At 35.9% G+C, this 24526-nt stretch overlaps 1 protein-coding gene across 1 annotated transcript; it reads right to left on the bottom strand.

The window, feature by feature from the left end:
- Nucleotides 1-9018: 9018 nt before the first annotated feature.
- Nucleotides 9019-9672, bottom strand: LOC104883620 (uncharacterized). The gene has a single exon (XM_010668165.1). The coding sequence runs from the start codon at nucleotides 9670-9672 to the stop codon at nucleotides 9019-9021; it is 654 nt and encodes a 217-aa protein (XP_010666467.1).
- Between the last annotated feature and the right edge of the window lie 14854 nt (nucleotides 9673-24526).

The following is a 24526-nucleotide window of genomic DNA, read 5'->3' on the forward strand; positions in this document are numbered from 1 at the left end:
ATGTTGGGGATTTTCCAGACAGGAAACTCTATTGAGGGAACACCCATGCTTTTAGGAAGGTTATCTCCCTTTTATGGTAAAGTTATTTTCTACCTAAAGAACTGGTAGGCCCCTTGAAAGCATGTTGAACCGATCCTTTAGATGGGCTTTGCTTACCACGCCATTGGACCATATTGTGGCTCCAAACAATACTTTATATGAAATTCAATTAGTAACTATGTGTTATGTGGCTTAGCTCCATTATTTATTTGAATAGACTTAACTAGATCAACAAATCTATATAAGAAGGTACCCACTAAAGTTTTGACTTATACTACTAAATTATATTTAACATTATTATTGAAAGATTGTCATAGTTTGATTTTTCCTTAGATAAGAGCACATGAAAGAGAAGAAAAACCAAAACTACAATATTGCAGATTGAATGTGCAAGCTCACACTATTGATGAAAGTACTAGCTCTATTATATGATTTACATGTCACTAGAGGGAAAAATTGGAAGAGTGGCGCTTTAAGGGCTGCGGTAATCCAGAAAACGCAGCCCTTTTGATACGGAGGATTGCGGTTTTTAGGCCATACGCAACCCTTTATGTGAAGAGATGCGGTTTTCCAATTAACTGCAGCCCTTTTGAAACGAAGGGCTGCGGTTTTTTGACGCCCACAACCCTTCACTAACATGAAGGTCTGCATATAGCCCAACAACCATATCCCTTCACTTTAAAAGGGCTTCGGTGAAGGGCTGAACGCAGCCTTTCCTTGACAAAAAAAATGTGCGCAAAACTTTTACTAAAAACTACACACGGATTTCCCTCGCTCACACACTCACTCACTTACTCCCTCTCACTCCTCACTCTTCACTCTCTCCTCTCCTCTTCACCACCGGTGCCCTAACTCAACCACCGACGACGCACACCGTACTCTCTCTCACTCACTCTCCTCACTTACTCTCTCTCACTCACTCTCCTCACTTACTCTCTCTCACTCCTCACTCACTTACGCCACCTTCACTCTCTCCTCTTCTCTTTTGTAGTTGCGAGTTTATATAGTTGTGGGTTTTATTTTTTTGCATGCGCACCAGCACCACGACGCATCGCCCCCTCCACTCTCTCCTCTCCTACTCTTCTGGTAATTCCCCTCTTTTTCAATTTTTTCGCTTTCCAAATCATTAATAGTTGTGGGTTTCATCTTTTGTATTTGCGGGTTGGCAAGGGATGGGGGAGGATGGGTGGGGGAGGGTGGGCAAGGGTTTGGCAGGGGTGGGGGATGGTGGGTGGGGGAGGGTGGACAGGGGGTGTATGCGGGTGTGGGGGATGGCTTGGGAGGGTGGACAGGGGGGTGTGCGGGTGTGGGGGTGGCTGGGGAGGGTGGCAGGGGGCCGGGTGTGGGAGGGTTTGGGGGATGGCTGGGGAGGGTGGGAAGGGGGTGTGGGAGGATGGGTCGGGGGTGTGTGATGGTGTGGGGGATGGATGGGGAGGGTGGGCAGGGGGTGGTCTTAGTTAAATTTGTTGATATTATGTGATTAAATGTGCAATGTGGGTTTTTTTAGTTGTAGGAAAAGAGAAAGTAAGGATAAAATAAAGTTTCAACTATCTCTTCTCTTTTCATTTCTCGTCACTGGTGTTAAGAGGTATAATGTTTAATCTCTTTGCATGTTTTATTTTTTGTTTGATTGGTTTATGTGTTTCAATTTGATTAAAATTATGATATTTATTGATGTATGTATGTTTCTTGATATGCGATTTTATGAAAACAATGTAGTTTAATTTAGCTATGAATCATCATCATATGCCTAGATACCAGTTCAAGACTTACTCATTAGGAGTAAGTCTTGAATATTCCCCGGTTTGGGACTGTTCTTGGACGTTTGATCTCACTTAGGTTGTGAATGTGTGTCCTCTTTTCAATTCTGAGGAAAGTCTTGGCTTATCGTTTCTCTACATTGTTCTGTGGGTACATATGTAGATAAGCAATTATGTACATTGTGGACTTGGAGAACATGTCACTATCTTAGTGAGATTAGAATTAAAAAGTTGGCATATATTCACTACTGAGATTAGACGTCCAAGGATGGATTAGGTTAGAATGATAAGGACCTTCGGCTGCTTGCATACATTTGAACATGTCACTATCTTAGCTTGCATGTGTCTCTTTGTAATTTGAATATCTGGCTTTCTTGCATGTGTTGTAACTAAATAAGGATTGATACATTATAATTATTGGTTGTGTTTAATTATTAGAGATCTTCTTGAATGATCAGATGGATCGTACTTGGATGTATGGTAGTCGTGAATCGATTGAGTTTGTGAATGGGGTCTTGGTCTTGGAATTTTGTAAATCTGCATTACAATATCAAGCATCCTCCGGAGCAGTCGATTTTTATTGTCCTTATGTCGATTGTGGAAATGTGAACAAATTTAGTAGTATACATCTGCTTAGGGATCATGTCTTTTGCCGTAGATTTAGGGCTCAATATCACGTATGGGTTTGGCATGGTGAGGAGGGGAAATATATAGGAAGCTCTAGAATAACGAGCGATGTTTGTGAAGAAAAGAAGGATGTTGATGATGTCGAGGATGAGAATTGGATTGATGATCAATATGGGAATGAAGATGCAAACGAGGTTAAAGATCATTCGTGTAAACGACCTCGTGTTTTTGAGTCTATGTCTGAGGCTACTGAAAAGCCTTTGTATCTAGGTTGTACAAAGTACACCAAACTTTCCGTTGTGATTACACTCGTCAACATTAAGTCGAAAGCTGGTTGGACGGACTCTAGTTTCACATCGTTGTTGGAAGTTTTAGCTGATATGCTCCTAATGGAAATAAACTGCCAAAGTCATACTATTATGCTAAGAAGTTCATGTGTCCTTTCGGTTTAGAGTACGAGCGGATACCTGCTTGTCCTAAAAATTGCATGCTTTATTGTAATGAGTATGAGCATTTACATGAGTGTCGACGTTGTAGATTGCCGAGGTACAAGCGTGAAGGAGCTGGGGTAGTGAAGGACCACCAGCTAAGGTGTTGTGGTATCTACCCATAATACCTAGATTTAAAAGAATGTTCTCAATTAAAGGAGATGCGAAGAATTTGAGGTGGCATGCAAATCGTAGGAAGAAAGACGGTCTGCTGAAACATCTGGTTGATTCGCCTGAGTGGAAAAATATTAACAGTGGCATAAGGCATTTGGTAAATAGGATAGGAATCTGAGGCTTGGATTATGTACGGATGGCATGAACCCTTTTGGCAATCTTAGTTCTTAGCATAGTACATGGCCAGTAGTTTTAGTGGTTTATAACTTGCCTCCTTGGTTGTGCATGAAACATAAGTACATCATGTTGTCGCTTCTTATATCAGGGCCGAAACAACCTGGAAATGACATAGATGTATACCTCCAACCGCTTGTGTACTATGAACGATTATCCAGCCGATGAGAACTTATCTGGCCATCTGGTATAAGACAATAGAAAAACAACCGTGCCCAATTTGTATAAATGACATGAAGTCTACACACCTTAAGGGATGCAAACATGTCTATATGCGCACACGAAGGCTCCTCAAACGCGACCATCCCTATCGATTTAAGAAGAACGCATTCGATGAGACAATTGAAGTGGAAGTTGCTCGTAGACCATTGTTGTATTTCATGTTTTGATGATGCCAAATACTTAGGTTAATTTTACTATATAGTATTTATTTATTTAAGCGAAAAATTATAAAAACCAAAAATAATGTAATGTCCCCATTTGAATTTATATCTTGTTGAGAAAGATTATTTATTCAATCTAAGTCAAGATATTTATCTTATACTCTTTGAATCTTTATCATATGGTATGATTAATATTCTATTAACTTAACAATCTTTGGATAAAAGATTCTTTAAGTTAGTAGATATATTGTGGCTGTGATTATGCAAGGAAATAGATGGAAATAGCGTGGAGAATATCGTGGAGATGCTCCCTTGTTTCTCTCCAACATACTCTCATGGAGTGGCAAAAATTGAGGAGTCGATCCCTTGAAGCTCTCCAACCACCTCGCCACTAACGGCTAGTGTAAGGAGTCTATTTCCGTTGCAAAGAACGTGGAAGAAGTGCAGCGAAAGCATAGGCCATGATCTCCATTATTCCACTTGCGCAAGTTGAGGAGAATTTGGAGCACACCATGTCCCAATGAAGAAAGTACTTCGACAGCTATTTAAGGAAGAAATTATTTGAAGAAAAACTTAAGAACTTTCATGCGACATCAAGTGAATTATTACTTAGAAAGTTTTTCTTGTAATTGCTTCTTCTTTTAATATACACATTTGTAATATTCTTAGAGTGTGGGTTGAGAGAACAAAATCTTGTAATCAAGAGAGAGAAAAGATAAAGAGAAAGAGAAGACTTCTAGTGAAGTCGAATGAGGAAAGTCACGTGTTCAGGGGGAACAAGGTGACTGAGAACTGATTCATAGAGGAACTAAGTGAGGATTGATTTATAATAAGTTGTAAGAACTATTATAAATAAAAGAGCAAGGTTTCTTCCTAAAGAATTGAGGAAGAGAACCTTGTTAAAAGAATCTTTATGTGTTCTTCCTTATTACTACTTCTCTTTATTAGCTTTCATTTTAGTTTATCTGCAAAAAGTTCAATAAATCTCTCTAACTACAATTCACCCCCCCTCTTGTAGTTTACCTAGTGTTTATACTAGACTAACAATTGGTATCGAAGCTCGGTTCCTCCAAAAATCAATTAACACTGAGGAGCTAGTTTCTGGCAAGCATGAACACTACGGGAGAAAGATTGGAAGAAGGTTACTCAACCCAACTGATAAGTGCATGATTTCATATATTTATTTTCCCTTATTTTAATATTACAAGTATATTTATATTATTATTTTGATGCATTTTATATACTTTTGATACTTATTAGATATAATATGCTATGTCAGTTTTATTATTAATTTTACTGAATTATATACTTTTGTGTAATGAGGTAAATTCGTCCAAAGAATAAGTAAGAAAGAAAGCCCAATTCTCCTTATGAAAATCAGCCCAAAGAAAGAAAGACAAAAATTAGAGAAGAAGAAAAAGAAAAAGAAAACAAGAAAAATAGAAGCAAAGAAGAAAGGAGAAAAAAATAAAGAAGAAAGATTTCAAAAAAAGAATGAAAAGAACGTGGAGGAAAAGGACGAAGAAAAAGAACACAAACAACCTTCATCCTCTTCGACGCACCATTTTCAAACCGCTTTCTTCCACCACCATTTCTCCACCAATCAGAAAGCTTGCAACTTGCACATCAATTCTCCAATCAGATAAAACCAAGCGTAATTAGTGCCGCAAAACCAAGAAGGTCGGTTTTTAGGGCTGAAAATTAACAGCCCAATTCCTGGCTCCAATTAGTTCGAATTCACCAATTGGGCGACGAATTGGGTATAAATACCCAATTGAGGGTTCGAAAATGGGGATGCAAGAAATTTCCACAGAAAAGTGAGTGAAAAATCAAAGAAATAATGTGAGATTTCGAAGCTAACTTGGGATGCGTGAGTTCGTCGAAGAGGATAGCCTTGGGTTGGAGTCCTAGCACACAACCGGGGAGGGTGAAGTTCAAGCTCGAACGTAGGTGCGAAACCCGAAATTCGAAGGCGAATTTCCGGGTAAATTCATAAGTTCTTCTCTCTTTCTCTTGTACTTTCAATTTAGTTTCGATATTTCCCGATGATACTTTTGAATTTCATAATATGTTTGAATATTGTATTATTTGCGTTATGTTTGGATTGACATGTTGAATTACGAGTTGAATTCAAGATTGTTTATTTTTAGATACTCAAGTTATATTTGATTGTAATGTTCATATTTCAATTTTATGCTTAATTTGCTATCTTATTGGGTATAAAGTTGAGATTATTTCTAGTTATGTAATTTAGCCTAGTCTAAATTGTATGGCAACAAGTGGTAACTAGTTTAATTTAGGCCTGCAAAGATGGTTGTAAGTTCAAACTAGAATATAACTTGGACTAGTTCTTTAAACATAAAGATATGTTATGTTTAGATTAACTAGGGATTAATGATGTACATGTACTTCTAGTTCTATAATGCTTCTACTTTAAATCGTCGGAAGTTGCGAAATACTTGTGGTGATTAGGTTAGTTTAGAATCGATATTCTGTCTAGTTCAATGTTGATTAAAAGTATGGAAGTATAGGGGAGTTTGGCTACTTGAATTCCTACAATTAATCTATCTAATCAATGTTGGATTTATGAAATTTGAAGTATAATCAAGGTTAAGAATTTATAAATCTCTGAAAGTGTTATGAGCTTAAAGTGGAATTACTTGTCATCACTTGTAAATAGTAGGTTAGACTTATCTTAAATTGTTTTTTAATTCATAAAAACGTCTTGTAAACCCCCCCCCCCCCCAAAAAAAACAATGTGAATATGTATATATTAGTAAATAACATGTATATAATAGTTAAGTACTCTTAATTAGTTGAACTTGGATTTTAGGAATATATAAACCTATCCGTGAGATCGACCCTTATTTGTCGCTGCACTAAACTTAGATAATACTAATGTGGATAGAATAAGCTTTTAATTTGTACGCATGACGACACATACCACCAACGTCCGCCTATGTTCAATGGCAAGCACTATGCATAGTGGAAGAATCGTATGGAAATCTTTATCAAGGCTGAAAACTACCAAGTTTGGAGAATAATTGAAATCGGTGACTTTGAAGTCACCGAGAAGGATGAAAAAGGCGAGTTAGTTCCTAAGCCTCTCTCAAAGTATGACAAAGAGGACTTTGATAAAATGGAGAAGAACAATTTAGCCAAGAAGATTCTCCACTATGGCCTTGGTCCCCATGAACACAATAGAATCATGGGATGCAAATCGGCCAAGAAAATGTGGGAACTTCTAAAGATAGACATGCTCATGCACAGGTATGAGTTGTTCCAAATGAAACCTAAAGAGTCAGTTCAAGAAATGCTCACTAGATTCTCCAATATTATCAATGAGCTTGACTCTCTAGGAAAGACTATTACTCCAGAGGAACAGGTTCGAAAAGTCCTAAGGAGTCTCTCTCCCACAGGATGACAAATGGATGGCGAAAGTCACAGCTTTGCAAGAGACCAAGGACTTCACCATATTTAATATCGAGCAGCTTGCAGGTTCGTTATTGACTCATGAGTTGCACCTATGAACTCATAAGGTTGATCTTAGTAGACCTAAAGCATTGGCACTCAAATCTGAAGAACAAGATAACTCAGAAACGGATGATGAGGAAGCAGCATTGATCGTGAAAAAATTCAAGAAGTTATTTAATAGGAGCTATAAAGGAAAGAACACGAGAAAACCGACAAAGCTAAGCTACCATGAATGTGGAAGTCCTGACCACTTTATTAAAGAATATCCGCTTTAGGAAACTGACAAGGGTAAAGGAAAATACAAGGAGAAAGGGGAGGAACCGCAAAAGCTTTCTCAAAAACAGAAATGAGAAAGGCCATGGTTGCAGCCTGGGGGAAATCCGACTCTAACAAGGAGCAGGAACAACCTGAAGAAGAAACAGCTCATCTATGTCTCATGGCAAAGACAAATGATGAAGAGGAGTTGCCAAGCAACAAGGTATGTATTAATGTTGTTAAAGAAGAGCTATCAGAACTTACAAAGAATCAACTTATAAAATTACTTTTGGAAACTTTGGATGACTGCAACTTTACATTACTATAAACTAAAAAAAAAAAGTTCGTAATTACTAAATTCAAAATGTTAGACAATCCAAATGCAACCTTGAAATCAATAATAAAAAAAAAATTACAATTGTTCACGTCGGGTTCTCAAATTTTGGAATCGATTTACCATCGCATCAACTTCTACATCACAAAACAAATCTTTCTTAAGGAAAGTAACTAAACAATCATTTAGCAATCCATCTCCCATGCAATTTTGTAATTTACTTTTGATCATAGTCATAGTAGAGAATGCTCTTTTGACACTTGCAGTCGCCACAAGAAGAATTAACACCAACTTCAAAAGCAAATAAACTTTTGAATGAGTTTCATATTATTTTTGTTTCAACAAGCTTTATAGAAAGCTCATTGATAGTATTCACATTCCAAAACCTCTCATCATTTCGAACATCTTCAATGAAGTTATCCAATGAATGTTCAAAAAAGAATACTTCAACACTTGAAAATTCATTTGGATAAAACTCAGCAAGCCTAAGCAATTTTTCTTTGTCATATGATGCAAACTGATTATAAGGATTAAAACAAAACATGCAAATAAGTAATTCCTTACTTTTCTCACTAAATCGATTTTTAATTTCTTGCAATTATTGATCAATAACACTTAGAAAAACCTCAACTCGAAAATGATAAAGATTTGTCACTTGTGAAGTATTACCACGAAACATTCTTCTCCCCGGTGAAACATACATTCCCTCCATGTTCAGAATCTCAATGTCATGTTTTGCCAAAAAGGAAGATACTTTAGTCATATGAGCATCCCATCCACTATCTCTTAGTTTTTGCAAATTACTCTTAGTCGCATCAACCAAAGACATAGCATTCACAATATCTTGATCACTCTTTTGTAAAGCTGAATTCAACTCATGTGTGATCCCAAAAATAGATGTCATCAAGTATGCCACAAAAACAAAATCAAAAGTCATCAACAAATTAATTATTACACATGCTTTGTTTTTGTCAGCCTTTTCAATGGAAGATTCAGCAATAGCATCAAGTGACTCAAGGATTGGACGATACAAATCAAGGACATTCACAATTGTTTTAAAATGAGATCCCCAACGAGTGTCAAGATTTCTCTTGATTCAAACCAGTTCCAGATTCTAGTTCACCCGAGGATAAAGCTTCTACAACACGTGTTCTTTGATTTTGTCGAAGAAATTCTTTTCGTTTAGGTGAACCACCAACAAAATTCAACAACAATGGAAGCACATCAAGAAAAAGCCAACTACAATCGGAGTTTTTCTTGGCAACGACAACTAGTGTCAACTGAACTTGGTGAGTGAAACAATGAACATACTATGCTTGTGGACACTCATCAGTTATTAGAGTTTTTAGACCAGCTATTGCACCTCGCATGTTACTAGCACCATCATATCCTTGTCCCCGAACTCTAGAAAGACTAAGAGAATGCTCCATAAGCAATGATTCAATTGCCTCTTTAAGAGTCAAAGAAGTGGTGTTAGGCACATGTATCAAACCAAGAAAACGTTCATTCAATCCATCCTTTCTATCAATATATCGCAAACAAAGAGCCATTTGTTCTTTATCAGATATATCTGCGGACTCATCAGCAAGGATATCAAAAAAATCATTACCAATTTCATCAAGTATGGCTTTCGTTGTTTCTTTTGCCCAAGCATGTATGATGTCTTTTTGGATGCCAGGAGCAGTCATTTGACAATTTCCCGGAGCGTTTTCCAATACAACCTTTTCAACATCAAGTCTATCTTTTGCATGAAATTTAAGGAATTCAAGGAAATTGCGCTGATTTAAAGAATCAGAATTTTCAAGATAGCCACGGAAAGACAACCCTTGAAGTAATAGGTACTTCACACATGTAACAAAAGCTTCTAATCGCTTTCGATAATTGCTTGCCATTTCTTGCGATTGATTACTGAAAGCAGATGGAAGACTATCCTTTTGATCTTTAAAGTCAACAAGACTCATCATGGCTTTATGGTGAACACTCCAAGTTTTCAACCCCTCGCTAACAAAAGCATCATAACCTTCGTTGTCTTTCTTGAACAAATAGCAAGCAAAACAAAAGCATCATCTTTTTCCACACTATACTCAATCCAAGTGTCATACTTCTCAAACCAAGAGGGATTGAAGCGGCGTCTACTTTTCCCAAAATCTCTAAAAGGAAAGTCATGATTTACCGGTTGACAAAATCCTCTATCAATATAGACTCTCCTAATATAATATCTATCATCTTTATGGAAATCACTCATATTTCTCCTTTTTTCCGAATCTTTAGGACGACTCTTAATTTTCATTTCGGTTAACCTTTTCAATGGAGTTGGGATTTGAGACCTAGTGTGTGAAGTAGCTCCAATTTCTAAGTCTTCATTTTGAGATGGAGGGTTAGTACTTAATGGAGAAGAATTTTGTTGACTTGGTTGAGTGGGAGGAATAAGCGAATTTTGTTGACTTGGTTGAGATGGAGGGTTAGTACTTAATGGATAAAATAGTTTCTTTATAGTCACATATATATACAAAGCAAGTTTAGAGAATACAATAAATAATATACTAGTATTAAACTAGAATAACATAAAAACAATTAACTTAAATAATCGTATAACTTATAAAGGCAAGGGAGTATATTATGGTTGTTAATCTTATACTAGTATTAAACTGTCTATATGGTTGTTAACAAGTTACTATATAGTAACTAGGAAGTGCTTGTTGACTATTTTACTTATGGTTGTTACTTATTTTTTTTTTTTTTACCAACTGGTTGTTACTTGTTAACACTTAACTTATTGATGTTACTTTTTAATAAGTTATGGTTAGCTTTTATAGGGGATAATGATTTAGGGATATAATTTATTATTATTAGTATTGTGCAACATATGAACCCTCGTAATAATCACTTAGGCCTCATATGAACCGTCGTTGTAAACATATGAATGTATGATTATCATTTGTTATAGTAATATAACATATTAAGAGTCCTTAAACTAATTTATAATCAATACTCCCTCCGTTTTCTAAAGATATTCCTTGTTACTGTTACTACAAATACCAATGAGAATCAATTTGTGTGGGGTGTGAGGTGGGTAAAGTAGGAGACACTAGTGGAAAAAACCTTATATGTCACTTTGTAACAGATGCGGTTTTTATAAAACCGCATACGAAAATCAACCAAAAAATGAGAAAGAAAGTTGGCAGTAAAATCTGATGCGGTCCTGTTGTGAACCGCATCAGATTAAAAAATCTGCTGCGGTTTTTGAAAAAATTTGATGCGGTTTATTGGACCGCATTAGAAAAATTAGTCAACATAAGCGCCCAAAAAACGTGGCCCAGTTTTAATTTTGTGTGACCCATATTTCTTGAGCCCATTTCATGCTATCAAAAAGAAACACGCGACCCACCCTTGACCCTCCCATTTCAGTCTTCTTTCATCCTCTTCCTTCTCTCCTCTCTTATGAACCCTAATCCCAGCCTCCTTTCTCTCTCAAACTCCCAATCTCACTTCCTCTTTCATCCTCTCCTCTCACTTCGTTTCTTCGTCGTCGTCTCTTCTCTCTCGTTCTCTTGTCCTCTGTCGTTCTCAAATGCCACCGCCAACGCCACCAACGACACCCAGATCTAGACGCCGACCACCACCCACGAACGAAGATACGCAAGTGAAGACGCCCAGATCTAGTCTTCTTTCATTTTTCGCGAACGAAGACTCCCAAATCTATTCTTCTTTCATTTTTCGCGAACGATGATGCGCAAGTGAAGCGAGATGCATCTCCTCTATTTTCGTCGTTTTTGGCAAGTGTTTTAGTAACATTTAGGGTTTTTTTTGTCGAATTTTAGCATTTTAATGATAGTTTTCTTTTTATGAGTTCAATTTTCTGTAGTTTATAATTTTAGTTAGATCTAGTTCTTTTTTTAAAAAAAATTTCGTTCACTTGATTTACGTTTTTTCATGTTTTTCGTTAGATATGATTTTTTAGTTGGTTTAAATACATTTTTTCGTTTTAATTTTTTAGTTAGATCTTATTTTTTTTCTTTTTTTTGTAATTTTCGGTTTTTACATTGTTGAACTGTAAATTTTGGTATATATTTTGTAATTTTGGTATGATAATTTTGTACAATTTTGGATTGTTTCTATGTATGATATATATATATATATATATATATATATATTATATATATATATTATATATATATATATATATATATATATATATATATATATATATATTGTTTCTATAGTTGACACTGCTTTATAAAATTGGATGTGGCATAGTGCAGACCTGCAGCTTGCAGGTCTGCATTTTTTTTAGACATCAATTCACTAATTTTGATGCGGTTCTAATGTAAAACCGCATCAGATTATGGTTTTTGATGCCGTTTTGGACCGCATCAGAATTTGTTATAGAGTTGCTGCGACCCCGCCTGATGCGGACCAAAAGCGCATCTAAAAGGCTAGTTTTGACCACATCAGGTGGGGTTTTTTCCACTAGTGAGAGAGAAAGAAGTTAAGATAAATAAACAAATAAAAAGGGGTAAAGTATGAGAGAGAAAGGGAGTAAAATTGAATTAATAATGTAATGATGGACCATATGATACGGACATGAGAGGGTAAAAAGGGAAGAAAGAATTCCAAATAAGGAATAAAGTAAAAGAGGGAAGATCTTTTGGAAACGCACTTAAACGGAAAGAGGGAAGATCTTTAGGAAACGGAGGGAGTACAATATTAGATTGGTTTTGCAATTATTTTGATACCAATCTTATTTTAAAATGATTCAACATATTGATAAATAGTTTGTTTATACTTTATCATGTATAATATTTTCACAACATAATACTCCCTCTGTTTTTTTTATCTTTCTCACTTGGAATCTTGACACTATTTATACTTAGAGAGAATCTTCTCAATTTTTTTCAATTTATAAGAAAAAATATAGTCATGTGGGGTCTTGTTTGATTCGTCTCAATTAGTACATTATTAATATTCAATCGTTATAATTTTTACTATATATAATGAAAGATATTTGAGTTCAAAGATGTGCATTGGAAGACGCGCACTGGAAAAGTAGGAATGATAAAAAAATAACAGAGGGAGTACATATATACCATTTATTTTTGTTATTGTTATTGCTATTATTAGCATCGTTGCTACTATTACAATTAGTATGTTGTTGTTATTGTCATTGTTAGTATTCCTCTTCGTATTTGTATTACTATTTATTGTTAGCCTTTTTCTTGTTACTACTACTGCTATTATTTGTATTTTTACTATTATCATTGTCGCTTTATGTTTATTAGTATTATTATTCTCATTATCATCATAGCTATTTACAAACTTATATATCAATCACAATGCTTATAATAATAAATCATTTATATAAAGTTTGGAATTGATCTTCTACTTGTTATTATTGTCGTTGGTTATGATATAATATTAAAACATATAAAAAGTCGCTCTAATCCTTTACCCATTAGAGTGGTTTTACGCAGTTGATTAGTCGAAATAAGAGTTGACTAAGAGAATACACTAAACATCACGATAATAAATATAGCGTTTTTATTGGTTTTTCGTTATCACCCATATATTTATCGCACACACACATATGTATATATATGTCGATCTTAATACTTTTATTAATATGATTCATTTACAAAAAATCCATAACAAAATCAAGAAGGTCCGACCAGGAATACCGAAAGTTGAATTGGCGTTCAATAGCGAATGTACCCGATATTTCACAATGATCGAACTAAGGGCATTACTAATTCAACCCGAGTACACTTGACTCAACTCAAGCGTACATGGAACCGAAATACGACAAACGCAAACCCGGTAGAAAATGTATACCGACGATCATATCCGAGAATGGATCGACTTGTAAATGGGACGTTCAAACCTGTCCGACACTCGGGTTTCACATGATTCAAATGTGTTCGACCCAGTTGAACATAACTTGACCAATTACAACCTGGGACACTGACTGTCAGATCCTGACCTGTCCGGGTCTGACTTGGTTCGCCGTGGGCATACCTAGAACCTGTTTGAGAACCTGTTTTGACACTATTAATTATATAAGCCACGACTTGTAGATTCGTATTGTCGAATTCGTTTGGATAAGGTGTAAAAACTGGTAAATCAATTTTTTTGGAATTTTAAGGTTTTAATTTTGGCATTATTCATATATATATATATACTTTGATGAAAATATGTGACTAATTCCATATTATTCGCTAAAACTAATTACACTATTATAAGTTTTTACATTTTCAAAAACTTCTATATAATAATATAAACATTCTTTAAAAAAATATATAAACATTATTTAAAACAAAAATAGTGTTGCGTATCATGGTGCTAGTATATGCACGAAACCAGCACAAACATGAGCACATTTTCATTTACAACAAAATTCGAATACAAAACTATATCGATGCGAAAAAGCTTTAAATAACGGTGTTTCAAGATCTTTAAACAACTCTAGTTCTTTTTAAGTAGTTTGCAAAGATAATCAAAAAGAAAATAATTCAAAGGTTATGATGTAGCTAACATCAAACACAATAAGAAGTATACGAAAGTCTGTAGCCAATAATTTATGAATAGATCTTTCAAAGAAATATAAAGATAAAAGACTGACAACTACTATACAAAGGGTTCATTTTGTTCAATTGTAATAAACGGAATGAAACAAAATCGAATAAGATGGAGGAAAGGTAATAATAATGAATAAGTAATAACAATTACTAGCTATTGTTAGGTGTGTGATCAATGAGAGAACCGGATATCCACTCCAAGGCACGGAAACTACGCTTTCCTATTAGTTTAATTTCGCCCCTCTAGGATCACCGGGTTAACACGAAATAACTAATGAGATACAATGGAGAGAACAATCCACTTAGATGATCTTCTAAGTGAATCAAACAAGAACTTGTGTTTTGTGTTTGTGAAGAACACTCAAGAGAAGATTGCAAGTTTTCTCTTAAGCTAAGCAAGAAGTATTTGAGAGAGTATAGAATAGAAAATTCTGATTTTCTTCCAACCCCTTACTCATAGGAATCCCAAGGTTTATATAGGAAGAATAAACCTTTCATTGACTAGAGTAGTTAATCCCATAACCCCCATGTTAATCACCCATCAAAGGCCTTTAATCAGCTGATTTAAGGACCTTAAAGGTCATTAAAATGAGGCCATAACATCACAACGGACATAAAACCGTCAAGGCTCTTTTCGCATTCCAAGGCAGAAGACACGTCGCGACTCGCGAAAGCTCGCGAGTCGCGAGGCGCTGGTCGCGACCCGCGACGCACTGTCGCGACTCGCGACGGGCCACTTGGTCGCGACTCGCGGCCAGTCTTCTGTCTCCCTTGGTTTATCAATGCGTTTTGCCACTTGATGCACTCTAGCCTTTTGCATACTAGACCTCCTCCTCTTCTAGTACATACCCTTATGAGTTTCAAACCCATTACCCTATAAATGTTCCAACAATCCTCCTCCCATTTATAGGGTAATGTTGAAAAGTTTTTCAACTTGCTATAAATCGCAAACACACATGTTCATGCATCATGGAAATATCTAACGATTGAATTTCCATTTAGTAAAAGTAATCTTTACAATAATTTAGATCATAATGATAGACAAAGCTTTGAATCATATAACCATTACAAATTATTGAAGTTACTAATACACACAAACATAAACTAGGTTCTTAAAACCTCCGACACCTATGAAGCCTTGGTGTCCATATCCATTCATAAGCATTCCAAGTCAAGCCTAAGACTTGATGAAGCGGCCAAACTTCTAGCTTACATAGGTAAATCTTTCCGGACATGCTCCTACAATTGAGCACCTTATCAAAGATTTATTAAGAATAAAATTCAACCTCTTTATCATTGTAGCAACAAGCACTAACCTCGGGATGTATTAAACAAGTGCTCCCAACCTCTTAGAGAAGTACTATCCTCCTTGAATTTGAGATCTAACGTTGTATTAGACATCAAATAGAGTTTTCCTTCACCATAGGTTGATCAATAGGCTTAAGACCCATCCCTTTGTTCATTTTGTTCACTAGTTCCCTTGACAACGGTTTTGTAAACGTATCCGCCAAGTTCAAACTAGACCGAACAAAATTAATAGTTATACAACTATTCCTTATCATTTCCCGCACATAGCTATGTCTAACTCCAATGTGCCTTGACTTGCCATTGTAGACTTCACTATATGCTTTAGCTATGGTTGATGCACTATCACAATGGATAGCAAGAGGTGACATTGGTTTCACCCATAAGTCCACCTCACTCAACACATTCCTTAGCCATTCCGCTTCTTGGCAACAAGAAGCCAAAGCAATGAATTCCGATGCCATAGTGGAATCCGTTATACATGTTTGCTTCTTGGAAGCCCATGAAATGGCACCTCCTCCAAGAAGAAACACCCAACCACTAGTGGATGAATAATCTTCCTTATTCGAAATCCAACTAGCATCCGAGTAACCTTCTAAGATAGAAGGTTCTCTATTGTATGTTATGACATAATCCAAGGTCTTATTCAAGTACCTTAACACTCTTCTCAATGCTTGCCAATGCAACATACTAGGATTACTAGTATACCTACTGAGCTTGCCAATAGCAAAGGCTATATCCGGCCGAGTGCTAGTCATAGCATACATCAAGCTTCCAATTAAGCTTGCATACTCCAATTGTGAAATTGGAGTACCACTACTCGGAACCAAGTGAACTAGGATCCATAGGAGTAGCAAAATGAGTCGAATTTGACTCATTATACCTCTTGACCACTTTCTCAATATAATGAGATTGTGATAAAGAAAACGACCCTTTCCCTCTTATTATTCTAATACCTAGAATAACATCCGCTTCACCCAAATCTTTCATGGAGAAGCTAGAGGAAAGGAAGACTTTGGTCTTTTCCACTTGTTCCAAATCAGTCCCAAAAATAAGCATATCATCAACATATAAGCAAATTATAACTCCTTTACCGTTATTATCAAATTTGCTATATACACACTTATCGGACTGATTTATTTTGAACCCACTAGACAACACAACTTCATCAAATTTTTATGCCATTGCTTAGGTGCTTGTTTAAGACCATACAAAGATCTAACTAATTTGCAAACTTTAGTTTCTTGACCTTTAACCACAAACCCTTCAGGTTGATTCATGTACACTTCCTCCTCCAATTCACCATTAAGAAAAGCAGTTTTTACATCCATTTGGTGAATTACTAGACCATGAATCGCAGCTAATGCTATCAATGTCTAATAGTAGCTATTCTAGCTACTGGAGCATAAGTATCAAAGTAATCGATACCATATCTTTGCCTAAAACCTTGGACCACTAACCGGGCCTTATGTTTTAGTATGGTTCCATCGATTTTCTTTTTCCTTACAAAAATCCATTTACAACCTAGGGGTTTGCAACCGGGAGGTAAATTAGCTAAAAACCAAGTGTGATTACCCATTATAGAATCCATTTCATCATTCACTGCCTCTTTCCAGAAAGCAGAATCATGAGACTTCATAGCCTCATCAAAGGACCTAGGATCCTCCTCCATATTGTAACAATATGAAATTTGAGTCGAAATTGACTCCCTTGACCCTTCAACTAAATATAGTTGAAAATCCGGTCCAAAAGATTTCTCTTTTCTAATTCGTTTACTTTTCCTAATTTCCGGTGTTGTAGTATCATGATCATTTGAAATGTCATCTACAACATTGGAACTAGTACTAGGTATCATGTCCTTTGGTCTTGGAATCGATGAGAATCTAGTCTCATCAAATATTGCATCCCTTGACTCTATCACGGAGTGAATAGAGACAAAGTCATTGGGCTCAATGACATAAAACCTATAGGCTTTGCTATGTACCGCATAGCCTATAAAAATGCAATCAATTCCTTTTTCACCTAAAGTTTTCCTTTTAGGTTCCGTCAATTTGACAATTGCCCTACAACCCCATACCTTAAGGTAATTGAGATTAGGCTTTTTATTACACCAAAGTTCATAAGGGGTAGTCTTATTCCTTTTATTAGGAACTCGATTTAAAATGTAACATGCAGTTAAAATTGCATCACCCCAAAAACCGTCATTAAGACCCGAATTAGAAAGCATGGTATTAACCATTTCTTTTAGGACCCTATTTTTCCTTTCCGCTATACCATTACTTTGAGGTGAGTATGGGGCGGTTGTTTCATGAATTACACCAATGGAACTAAAATAACTTGGATTATAATATTCACCACCCCTATCCGTTCGAAGTCTTTTAATCTTTTGATTAAGTTGGAGTTCCACTTCGATTTTAAAGGTCTTAAACTTTTCTAGTGCTTCATCTTTAGTAAATAAAAATATATGTAACAAAACCTTGAAAAATCATCAATAAAAGTTACAATATATTTTTTATTTCCTAAAGAAGGTGAACTATGAAAGTCACACAAGTCACTATGCACCAATTCAAGCAATACCGTTTGTCTAGTCACACTAGGATAAGGATTTTTTAATTTTATTTAGCACGCAAGTGTGACACTTCTCTAACTTTAAATCGAAAGGAGGTATCAACCCCATTTTAGACATGTCATATAATCTACGATAATTCACATGACATAAACGATTGTGCCATAGAGAAGAAACATCAAGCATGTAAATAGAACTAGTACCAATTTTATTATCAATACTAAATTTAAACATTCCATTACAAAAGAAACCTTGTCCAACAAAAATACCACCCTTGGAAAGTACAAATTTATCCGACTCAAAAACAACTTTAAAACCATACTTATTCAAGAGACCTCCTGACACAAGATTCTTCCTAACTTCCGGTACATACACAACATCCCGGAGAGTTAAAGTCTTTCCCGAGGTTAACAACAATTCTACTTGGCCTATGCCTCTAGCCTTTACCGTAGAATCATTCCCCATATACAAGATTGGACCATCATCCAAATCTTTCAAAGACTTGAAGAAATCCTTGTTATTGCACACATGTCTAGAGGCTCCCGAATCTATCCACCAAGAATCATCAACCTGCACACACATAATTTCAGAAATCATAGCAACAAAATGCATTTCTTCAATTACATTAACATGTGCATTGTTACCTTGGTTTTGAACAACACTAGGTTGTGTGTTCTTTGTCTTCTTCTTGTTGTTAGAAGGACAATCCCTCTTAAGATGAGGACCATTGCATATCCAACAAGAGAGGGTCTTCCTCTTCTTGTTTGCAACATTGGTTTTGTTATTGTTGTTGTTGTTTGTTGGATTTCTTGGTCTTACTAGACCCACCAACCTCTACCAAATTAACGGTAGATTTAGGAATACTAGGAGTAGTATCCTTAACCCCATCTTGAGCCCGGATCCCCTCTTCAATACGAAGATGAGTTCCTAATTGCTCCATGGACATGTCTTCCTTTTTATGTTTTAAAAGATGTTTTGTATCTTTCCAAGAATTTGGTAATTTGTCAATGATTGAGGCAACCGCAATTGCCTCATCCATCACCATACCATGTGATCTTATTTGGTTCAAAATATGATGAACCTCATGGAATTGCTCCATAATAGGCCGATCATTAGTCATTTTAAAAGAATTAAAATTACTAACAAGGAATTTCTTACTTGAAGCATCTTCCGAAATGTACTTGGCCTCAAGAGCATCCCAAAGTTCCTTTGCACTCTCCACATTTTGGTAGAGATCAAACAACGGGTCGGTGAGAGAGTTGAGAATATGACCACGACAAATGTAGTCATCATTCTCCCACTTGATCCTCTTCCTAGTAGTCTCAAGAGGCTCTTCCTCTCCATCTTCCGGGAGTGGTGGCATAGGAGTTGATAACACATACACCACATTCAAGGCGGTCAACAAGAAGTGCATCTTCTTTTGCCACCTCCGATAGCCCACCCCCTCAAACTTATCCAACTTTTGGAAGTTCATAGTCATGTCCTTGAGTGATTGAGCCATATCCGAAAAGAAAGAAAATTAAACTAATAGATTGTTAGGTGTGTGATCAATGAGAGAAACCGGATATCCACTCCAAGGCACGGAAACTACGCTTTCCTATTAGTTTAATTTCGCCCCTCTAGGATCACCGGGTTAACACGAAATAACTAATGAGATACAATGGAGAGAACAATCCACTTAGATGATCTTCTAAGTGAATCAAACAAGAACTTGTGTTTTGTGTTTGTGAAGAACACTCAAGAGAAGATTGCAAGTTTTCTCTTAAGCTAAGCAAGAAGTATTGAGAGAGTATAGAATAGAAAATTCTGATTTTCTTCTAACCCTTCACTCATAGGAATCCCAAGGTTTATATAGGAAGAATAAACCTTTCATTGACTAGAGTAGTTAATCCATAACCCCCATTTAATCACCCATCAAAGGCCTTTAATCAGCTGATTTAAGGACCTTAAAGGTCATTAAAATGAGGCCATAACATCACAACGGACATAAAACCGTCAAGGCATCTTTTCGCATTCCAAGGCAGAAGACACGTCGCGACTCGCGAGGCGCTGGTCGCGACCCGCGACACCTGTCGCGACTCGCGACGGGCCACTGGTCGCGACTCGCGACGGTTGTCGCGACTCGCGGCCAGTCTTCTGTCTCCCTTGGTTTATCAATGCGTTTTGCCACTTGATGCACTCTAGCCTTTTGCATACTAGACCTCCTCCTCTTCTAGTACATACCCCTATGAGTTCCAAACCCATTACCCTATAAATGTTCCAACAGCTATTATGTGATATTCTGGGTTATTTGTGATTGTTATATTTTCGGTGTAGATTTTTCATTTAGCCCTTGGTTGTGACATTTGTTTTCCTATTTAGGGATTGTTTAGTTTAACAAAAGAAGAAAGCCTGCAAAGATCCATTATTCATTAAAGACTGTAATACCCATTATAAGTCTTTCTGCAGATCTTCCCTAACAAACATTGGAAGTACAACATGGGTTTGTTGAGGGTCCTGCATCTTCAGTCCATACTTAGCAAGCTTAAGAGCCACAATGTTAGCTGTTCTATTGACATGAAGGAGTTGGACATCATCATATTGAGGGAGCAGCAAAGCTACCTCTTGAAGTAGCATGCCAAGTGTGTGTAGTTTGTAGTCTTCAACTTCCTGAATCATTTGTAAAACAATTTTGGCATCCATCTCAGCCTGCAGCTTCTTGATACCAAATTCCTAGGCCAGCTCCAAACCTTTTTTCACTACCATTAGCTATGCGTGTGCTGGATCTTTAGCATGAAATTTAAAGGAATATCCAATGTACTAGCTACTATCATCACGGTAGATAAGACACCCGTCACTTGCCATATCACTACTCTTCTATCAAACATCGTGTTCACTTTATGATGACCTGCGAATGGCAGCAACCATTGATGATCCCCCTTTTTTGTTTCAACCTCCTCTTTGCCTTTATTCTGAAATATAGCAACATTGGCAAGCAAATTGGAGGTTAAGCAGTTAAAAACCCTGGTTATATGTCTCATTTTTTTTTCCAACCATATATATTCATTTCGCATTCGCCAAATGTGCCAAACAGTTATTGTAATAGCCCGCACTTCCGAGCTGCTAGCTAATTACCCTTAACAATCATAAACTTCAATTTATCATTGATTAACCTTGATTACACAATCAACTGCAGCAAAATATAATTCAAAAATACACTTCCAGTTCTTTTATCGCCACGATACATCAGCCCACAATAGTATATACAACTTCAAAGTCTAAACCAATTAAATCTCTCAATAGGTAAAATCATACATTATAAGAATATTTTTCAACAACGTTGATTTCCATCTCGGGTTGAGCTAGACACCTCTCCTACCATAACTAACGACCATCAATCCATTCTGGAGTGCTTGCCTGTACAATTTCTAACAATGAACTCTGCCCCCACCAGGACAGGTTCCAAGAACAAAATCAGATAAACTGAGTACACACTGTCCAACCAAAAAATCTTTTAAGTGACTTAAACGTATTTACATATTTAAGTTTATCTTACGAAACGATTGAAATCAAGATCTTACGAGACAATTGAAATCAAGATACAACGAAGTCATAACTAAAGAATTATATAACAAATATTTGAGCACAATTTATAATGTTACTTCTATAGAACTAATACGATCTTCCAAAGCCAACTCTAACATACTTTACGTCAATAAATATCTCCCACTTCTGTGGTTCATACACAAAAACATTTAATCCATATGTATATCGTAGTTAACTCCTTCATAAATTCCTAACAAGTTTCTTGGTAAATCATTTCCATAATCGGCACATGAATTCCATAACTTGGGTGAGTAAAACATCATTTCAGAAATTTAAGTTTGAAATAACTTTCCACGAAACCACTCGAATATTCAAATACATATTCTATTTTCTTTCAGAAATCATTACACTGGGGAAGAGAATACGAATAGAGTTGCCTTCTAGGCAAATTCTCTAAGCTTTTTACAAGGGACGTCTCCCTCTTCCATTGTGTACTGCTTGTAAGACTTTTAGGTCATGACCCCACATAATGGGGCAATACCCGCTCCAGAGTAATACCCGCTCTAACACATAATGAGCAATACTCGCTCTACGAATGTTGTTCGTCACTGCTTTAGGAGCTTCTTCCCCTCATAAAAACATAATCAGAATACATAATTTCATATTTTCAAAAATTCAGATTCATAAATCTCAGTTTCTCATAACAGAATCACTTTCGGGTATTAATTATACCCAAATTAAATTGCTTGCATAATATAATCGATTTTCTAGTAACTTGGTATAAATCAGCTTTCTATAAAAATATTCTTTGGCTAAATCCCTTTCAAATACGGACTTTAAAGAAATTATGCTTCAATTCCATAAAGGATTCTCCAAAACAAAACATTGCTTACCAAAAGATCATAACTCCAAATTAGAGTTTCTATTTTATATAAACTTTATATCTAAGACACAAATGCTCTTTACGAAGAATAACCTTTCCATTTAATCCTATTTAGCAATCCATCAAACTCACAACCATCTCCAACATATATTTCCTATCTTACAAAACCCATTTTCAAGGATTCGGAATTCTCCAAAGACTACCTCTGAATAATGTGATATATCTTTTAGTCTGAAGTTATCTTCCTCCCCAAAACACATTCATAAAGCTTACTTATAACTTTACAGATGTATACTAAATCTAATATCCCAAATGCTTTATTGCTGGCTCCAATAGTATTATAAATTCCCAACGTATAACCAAAGTTTCTTCAAGAGAATATCTAAAGGTGCTTCTAAATAATATAATTTAATTATAATCTGGACTTCTTCCCCTCGCAAACTCATAACCCGATATTTAGTTTATGAACTTAGAAACTCTTATTCTCCGAAGCCGAAGGATAAAATCCTCAAAATTTATATCGGAAAACTCCTTCCTTTTGAAGACTCATCTTATAGTCATAATGAATCGCATCACAAGCATCCATCTATAATTTACATACACAATATAGATTCATAATTTGTCTAGTAGATATATCGATTATACTTGATATCTCACTCTAGATTCAAATCCATTTATAGCGTACTTGAACTCATACGCCTAATTTAGTGAAAACATAGTCTAGTTCATGAGCTTGTTAAGCACTTTGAAAATATGGCAACTTACTTACTCCCTAGAATGTATAAACTAAACTTGAGAGGGCTATATATATATACTAATAAACATGTGTGAACACTCCCACTTATATACAACCATAGTTTGTAACATGGTTCATCAAACAAATTTATATTATTGAATCTCAAAACAACATAACTTATAGCTAATAGAACTTAACCTGCGATTTAGTTCTACCTTTGTCTTAAAACTCATAAACATGTATTTCACAAACCATATAGTACACAAATCACATTTTTAATACAACATAAGTTTAACTTATGAAAACATATCAAGATCAACTTATATAGTTTATATGATCAATCGAAATATCAATAATATAATTGGAAAGTGGAAGGACATGTGTTTACCTTTACTTAAACTTCAAATATTACTCAAGCCCCGAAATTGATTCTAAAAATCCATTATTTTCGCTCAAAAGAGTTTGAATTCCACAATGATTCACCTCAACAGCAATAGCAACAATTAGCAACCTTTCTCACTACATTTCAGATAAGAAAACTAACTTCTTATACTTTCTAAATTCTTTCATGAACTAACCACAAACCTTTATATACAAACTATTTCACTAATCAACTCACATTTTCTATCTCACATGATAACTCTCATTCCCCATTCTAATTTATAGAGAATATAATCAAACAACATAATTTATATAAATCAGTTTTTATAAACTTAACTTAAGACATAGATCATTGTCCATCATACATGTCCTCAACATCACTAAAAAGATGCAACTGAACTTCTTACTAAATCAATAACTTAACCTATATAAATCTGAATTCTTACTTTAACATAACCCATAACCCAACTTATAGCTCATAAAATTATCTCAACAACTTCTTAGAAATCTGATTTAAGCAGCTTATAATCCAAACTAATATAGCAAGGAAGGAGTACCATACCATGCAACTCAGGAATTTATCAAGAGATAAAGAAAACAGGGCAACCGTAGCAGCACCAACACTGTTGCAATAGCAGACGCACAACACAGAACAACAGGGACAACAGGTCGTCGGCGAAGAGCACCAGAAATCAGTAGGAGCACTCACAGAACAGAAGGAAAAGAAAGAAGGGTAGCAGCCCAGTCAGCGGCAGCGCCCATAAACACCACCGGCAGACTTCCGGTGAGATCCAACAGCAGCGCCGAAAGCTCGGCGGCACCAACAATTTGAGAAAGAGAAAATGGGACT

This window comes from Beta vulgaris, chromosome 8, assembly GCF_026745355.1.
Source record: "Beta vulgaris subsp. vulgaris cultivar EL10 chromosome 8, EL10.2, whole genome shotgun sequence".
NCBI lineage: Eukaryota > Viridiplantae > Streptophyta > Magnoliopsida > Caryophyllales > Amaranthaceae > Beta > Beta vulgaris.